Below are 6,577 nucleotides of genomic sequence, written 5' to 3'. Positions count from 1 at the left end.
ATTACGATTCTAATATTTAACTGATTACATTTATTTTCACTCTCAGTCACACACACAGTGGTTCAAAGGATTTACAATGAGATTCACGTTTCAGTTCGGTCATGTTTTAACCTTCATTTGGTTTTGTAAATATTTCCTTTAGTTTGGCATATTAAAAAGTATCATAATGCATTCTGACGGAGGCAAAAATCATCTAATTTCAATGTTCATTTCTAATAAGGTTCTTATAAGAAAAATAAATTCTAAAAATTACTTGCATAGCCAGTCGATTTCATTTGTCTTAATATTAAATCTTTGGTCTGCGTCATGAAAACATTTTTAATTCACCTTTAAAAATCTAACAAAAATGTGATTTGAGAAACAAATGTACTCTTAACGTTATATGGCTTTAACTTTATTCACCGGAATAATTGCTCTATTTTAAAGAATCTAAACGTCTCATATTGGCTTGTTAATAGGGACATGTTTCCTAATCATAGTCATATTTTGCTCATTTTTATCTCGTTATATTATGGGATGAATTGAGAAAATTGCCTCTCAGTCTCAATACTTTAAAGCACATTTTTTTCACGTTCTCGTTTGTATTATACATCCCTAATATCGCTTTCCCCATAAAGCAAAAGGCTAACATTTTTTAAATGGTTTTCCGTTCATAATAGTCTCTAAAATCAGGAAATTTCGGTAGAAATCCTTTACTTCAGACACTTTTTTGTTAAGACTAGCAGCCATTTAGTTTATATATATTATATATACTTAATATACATAGTTAATCGGGCATGCAGAATAAACAGGATAAACGGAAGAAGCTGAACGCTCTTAAAAAAAAAACAACAATGGATTTCAAAATGTAAAGGTTACATTTATTTCTCCACAATCAAAAGCACTTGCTTGGAAGATAGACGCTGTAGAAGTCTCTGCTGCTTGAGTCATTTAAATAACTTAATAATCCAAGAGGTCTGCGCTCAGAGTCAGACCATGTTTTCATTCCCAAGCCAAATCACTTTCCAAGCAAAACTGCGACAATAGTACTATATTCAAAAAAAAAAAAAAAAAAAAAATCAGACGTTAATGTTCCGTACAATTTGTAAGAAAATGAATGATCAGAACTGCATTTATATGTCCGCCTAATTTATTATTAGAATAGTTATGATCTACGTTGAATTACAAAGTAATTAAAGAAGCGAAAGTGAAGCCCTTCCTTGCCAACAATTGAAAGGACAATAAAAAGATGAAAGCGATCGGTGCAATAATAAAAAGGCCCCTGAAAAGGATAAGCTGAGGTTCAAGCTCTGCTCCCGGAGGAGTCGCAGTGCGGACCGCGCGCGTGCCCGCCACGGGACGGGCTCGTGGCCCCGCAGCCGGCGCCGCAGTTAGTGGCCGCCTTCGCCGAGCCGCTGGAGCGCCTTGCCGCAGAGCGCAGCGCCGCCCGGCACACACTGCATCTTCTGGTACTCCTGCTGCAGGCTCACGAGGTGCGGCGAGCCCACGGGCGTGAAGAGTCCCGCGGGCAGGTGCGCGTGCTCGTGCAGTAATGACGAGGACACGGACGCGCCGAGGGATTCGTAGGTGAGCGACGCGGACGGGAAAAAAGTCCTGGCGCCCGCGTGGGACGTCCGGCAGAAGAGCGTGGACAGCGCCGGCAGGATGCTGCTGACAGGAGGAGGAGGGCCCGCGCACGGGGACTCCACACCCAGGTGCTGCAGCTCCAGAGGGGGCATCTGCAGGCACGCAGCCCCTATCCCGTACGCGCCGTACGTGAAGCTGGGAAGCCCCCCCGAGTCCACGTGAGGCTCCTTGAGCACGCCGAACCTGAAGTGCTGCCTCTTGAAGCGCTTCCTCCGGCGCAGGAAGCTGCCGTTCTCGAACATGTCCGAGGACATGGGGTCCAGGGTCCAGTAGTTGCCCTTGCCCGGGTTGCCCGGCTCTCGGGGCATTTTGACGAAGCAGTCGTTGAGGGACAGGTTGTGTCTGATGGAGTTCTGCCACGCGGGGAACTTCTCGCGGTAGTAGGCGAAGCGGTGGCTGATGAAGTCGCAGATCTCGCTGAGGGTGAGCCGCTTCTTGGGGCTCTGCAGGATGGCCATGGTGATGAGCGCGATGTACGAGTACGGGGGCTTCACGGAGGACGCGCTTTTGCTCGCGCTGGAAGCGCTTTTTGCGGGGGAGTCGCACTTGCCCCGCTGCCCCGGTACTAGAAGGTCCGCGGAGGACAGAGCTTCGCCGTCCACTTCAGCCTCCGATTTGCCCACGGGTCCAGTCCCAGCACCAGGCTGCTTTCTGAAGTCCTTGCTGCCTTCGCCCACCACGTCGATGTCGGGCTCCTCCATGGATCCTGTGTCTAAAGTCATAATCCAACGAAAGAGGCGATGCCACCTAGAATCTAGATCTCCATTGTCAGAAGGACCCCGGTCTTGGTAGCGCACACGCACACGCACACGCGCACATGGAGAGCCGCTCGCGGTGCGCGCTGTCTCCACCCCAGCAGGAAAACCATCAAGAATGAAATCAAGGCGCTTCTTCGAAAACCCACTCAGGCAAACAAAAGTTTACCGTTACAACGCTTGACAGAAAATGTCATTTTTAACTCGAGAAGGTGGAGACGAAGTGAAATACAATGGCAAGTCCTTCAAAGTCTCCAACATCCTCTCCAGCGTCACTTTTTTTTTTTTTTTTTTTCCCCCAGCTTCTCCAAGGATGTGGACCAGCGGACTGTGATGTCATGCTGATTTCCTTAAGTACCGCCACAGCTCCGTCCAATGAAACAACAGGAAGAATGTCCCAAAAACAGCTCGAATCCTCCTTTGGACGCTCGCGCAGGAAAGGTCCAAAAATAGCTCACCTTAAGACGGCCGGAACTGCCTTTCGTTCGGTGTGAGAATTTATTCCAAGGTGTGTGTATAACACACACTGTCATCCGTTCGTTATTCACTGCACACCGTGGGATGTTTCATTATTACAACAGGGCTCCTTCAGGAAATTGGGTCTATCAAATTAATTGCAGCACGTTTGTAAAAATGTAGCTGGCACGAGCCAACATTTTTTTTTTTCTAGGTACCATCTAGATGATCTAATGTAGTGCAGCATTTTGGAAAAAAAAAAAAAAGTAAACAAAATACAGCGCAGCTGCATCTTAAATACGCGCTCGATTGACGCAACTTCCCGATTATTTTATTATATTTTATTTTATGTTATTTTTACAGTAAACGCTGGGGGGAAAAAAAAACTGCACTTGCGAGTGTGATTAACGTATATTTAGAAACAGCGCTGCAGAGCTGCGCTCGTGAACGCGCGCGGTCCCTCTCCCGGGTCCCCGGTGGCGTGTGCGCGTTCATGTCTCGGGCCACGCGCGTTCCCTCGGCTATCACCTTTATTGCACAGTGAATGTTTGTGTATTTTGTGTTTTTACAGGTTCATAACATTCCTCACGAGTGTGTTTCAGAAACATGTCATTGTTTTATGGACTATTTATTTAACTGTTTTGTGTAAGCGAAGGGTAGCATATATCCCATAGTGTATGGCGATCGGGTTATACGTTGTTTTTGGCTTTGCGCGCGCTCTCAATCGGCAATGTGTCAAGTGCCCCCCCCCCCATAGTTCCTATAATTCATTCTTCAAAAGACATAATATTTTACTTTGACTTGAGGGGCACGGTTGCAGTTTGGGGTATGATGAGCAGTCTAAGACACATCTCCTTGAAAACTCTTTAAAAGCGTGGATTTTGATTAAAATGACCATGAGAGTATAACTGTTTTACCCCCCCTCCTGGTTCCTGCGCTCTGAAACTGCGATCGTGGATAAATATTAGTTAAATAGTCGACATGCAATTTATGCGTAGGTCTATGTTGTAAATGATACAGCCAAGCGCTCTTAAGTTCTCCAGTGAAAACGTGACCAGACGCCACGCAGAGAAAAACATGTGCAAAACCAAGAGATATAATTGGAAATACCGTAGTTAATATTGTGGCTTTGAACAGATTGAAGGACTTGCCATTGTATTTTCACTTTCAATATATTAACAAACACGTGCACTTCGGCGAACATGTAAAACAAGCAGTGAAAGTTTGTCCAAAATTCCTGGTGAAAATAAAAATATGTGCAATATTTGACATGTTTTCAGACCTGGGTGAATGTGAGACTAGACTGTGTGTAATAATACGTGGTAATTCACAATAAAATGAGGATCCATCGCTTGAATGGGTAGCAAAAAGTCCAAAATGTTTTCCCTAAGGTGGATTTTTTTTTAAATAAAAAGAGCCGGGAATGTGTTCTTGTTTCCAATCACTTCTATGATGTATACAAATGAGAATTTTGCTCGTTTACGCCCTGCCTTTATATCATAGTTAAGTAGATTATTTTGATGCCTAGATCTTATTAGATGGACCATAAGTTATGACGTATAACTGTAAAATATAATGAGTCGTATAAGTTAATAATGAGGATAAAATTCAGTCACCATGTGGGTCTAGAGTGGCTAAACACTGACAATCCTGAGACGTCTTGATATCTGATTTAAATTTACTTGATTTATTTACTTGAATACCACTTGATTTAAATTTAAATACCGAGAGAATTAAGTAAAATACTGAAATTATAGAAACATATACGGGAATTCGTTTTTGCCTTCATTTTTATATACATACATATATTTATATGCAACCATACATAGCTGTGGCTGCAAAAAAAAAACCTTAATTTATTACAGAATGAAACAATTCATTGAAAACTGTCCTTGTTGAAATACTGCGACTCATCTTTAGTCGTTTGAGTCCTAAATGTTTGCAGGCAGTGAACAGTTCATAAGTCGGATGGGTTCATAAAAGAGCACACTGCGATTTTGAGCTCCCGATCTGAGAAAACCCCCCGCTGCCGGTCCTCTCAGTTGTCACTGATCTCCGCGGCAGGGCGCGAGCGCGCGAGCCCGCGAACACCCGTGGAACACCCACGCAGCCCTCGCAGTCAAACTCCCAACTCTGATGTGGCAGGAATGAACACTAAGCCTCGTCTCTGAATGAATCAAACGTGCATCCTGAGAGAAAAGACATGTACAGCTGTAGTTTTTGTGTTATTGCAGTCGAGTTGTGTAACTAATATATTCAATAATCAGTAATAAGTGATCAGTACAGTACAGCAGAGTAATGTACCTCTCGTGCATCTCTAAGTCAAGCAGGGTGCCGCTATTAAACACGTTCCACGCACAAAAAAATGCCATGTGATGTACCTTAAATAAGCTTTTGAAAAAGTTCATTAGAGAGGGAAATAAAACTGGGGAAAAACACTCAACTGGCTACGGTGGTAAATTGCTTCAACTATCCAATCCATTTTGGCAATAAATCACCGCAGAAATTGACATTTATGGTGACGCTGCTTTGCGAATTTTTAACAATGAATTTATAGTCAGCTTGCACATATTACTTTAATTTCGGAGAAAATTTCTTTTTTTCTCTGGCTTATGTGCTAAAATAGATCGATTTACTGCCTAAAATTTGAGGAGTAAAATGAAACGAGGTGCTGTATTTATTCACACACGGTTGTGTGTGTGTGTGTGTGTGTGTGTGTGAAGTGCTGCAGACCCTGGTCGTGGATTCTTGCATTTCCTGCCTCTAATGGGTTCGATACCCCAGCGCAGATCGCTGGACCCGCAGGAGCCGGACCGGGTGGTACTGGAGTGGGGCAAAGGCTTTACGGCGAACCTGCACATCATTTCCCAAATTTATCACGCATGTTTGCTGATTGGAAACAGCCCGAGCGCCGATAAAAAGGCCTTGTCGCTCTATGCTTTCAATGGACATGCAGAAGTAACGGATACAACACGTACTTTCCCGCTCTTTGTCATAACTCAGATAATATTTATTCAGCGCGGGTCTGTACATTCATAGCAATAACTATGAATATAAAGGTCTTCATTTTAGGGCATGAACAAGCTGTAATCTGCTATATTTTAAATTAAAATTACCATTGTCTAATGTCGTGTATTATTAATTGGAAGAGTGGCGCCCAGTGAAGTTCAGCACATTAAGTTGGTGAGAAAAGGATCATACTTTTTATTGTGGGGGAAAAAAAAAAAAAATCTTATTCTAGGAATAAAAGGAACAGCGGGCAACTTTCATGCAGAATTTCTCTTTCCTACAAAGAGTGCTGTGAAACAGAATGTAAATACCAGTTTTTGTAGGTGCAGATGTGTTTCTGAAATATATCCCAGAATTCAGCCCTGAAACATTACTGTGATGTTTCAATTCATATTTCAGTAATTTACTCACCTTCTGCATTCTTCATATACTCTAAAACGGTCCCTGTTTTTAAGACAATGTAATGGATTTTAAGAAAGTGCAGTAAGGAAAAAAAAAAAATGTATTAATATAACCTTCACTTTAAAAGTCGATACTCAAGTTGTTGCAGTTCAGTCAGAAATAGGTGTATGAAATATTTAAGTCATAATCAGCCTTAGAAATCTATATCACTTTCAGCTTTACAATTTAAAGATGCGTTAAATAGTCGGAAGCAGTTTTCCTCTCATGATTTTATCTTTTCTCACAAATAAATCTGCTAAGCTTTACTGGATACACACCCATTACAAGGA

General features: G+C 42.6%; 1 protein-coding gene across 1 annotated transcript; it reads right to left on the bottom strand.

Annotated features, from left to right (window-relative positions):
• Positions 1 to 1,124: 1,124 nt before the first annotated feature.
• On the bottom strand, positions 1,125 to 3,312 carry LOC108939886 (forkhead box protein D1-like). The gene has a single exon (XM_029246909.1). The coding sequence runs from the start codon at positions 2,346 to 2,348 to the stop codon at positions 1,371 to 1,373; it is 978 nt and encodes a 325-aa protein (XP_029102742.1). The 5' UTR covers positions 2,349 to 3,312; the 3' UTR covers positions 1,125 to 1,370.
• Positions 3,313 to 6,577: the final 3,265 nt, after the last annotated feature.

Source organism: Scleropages formosus, chromosome 20 (genome assembly GCF_900964775.1).
Source record: "Scleropages formosus chromosome 20, fSclFor1.1, whole genome shotgun sequence".
In the NCBI taxonomy this organism is placed as follows: domain Eukaryota; kingdom Metazoa; phylum Chordata; class Actinopteri; order Osteoglossiformes; family Osteoglossidae; genus Scleropages; species Scleropages formosus.
This window is presented reverse-complemented; position numbering and strand designations above follow the sequence as displayed.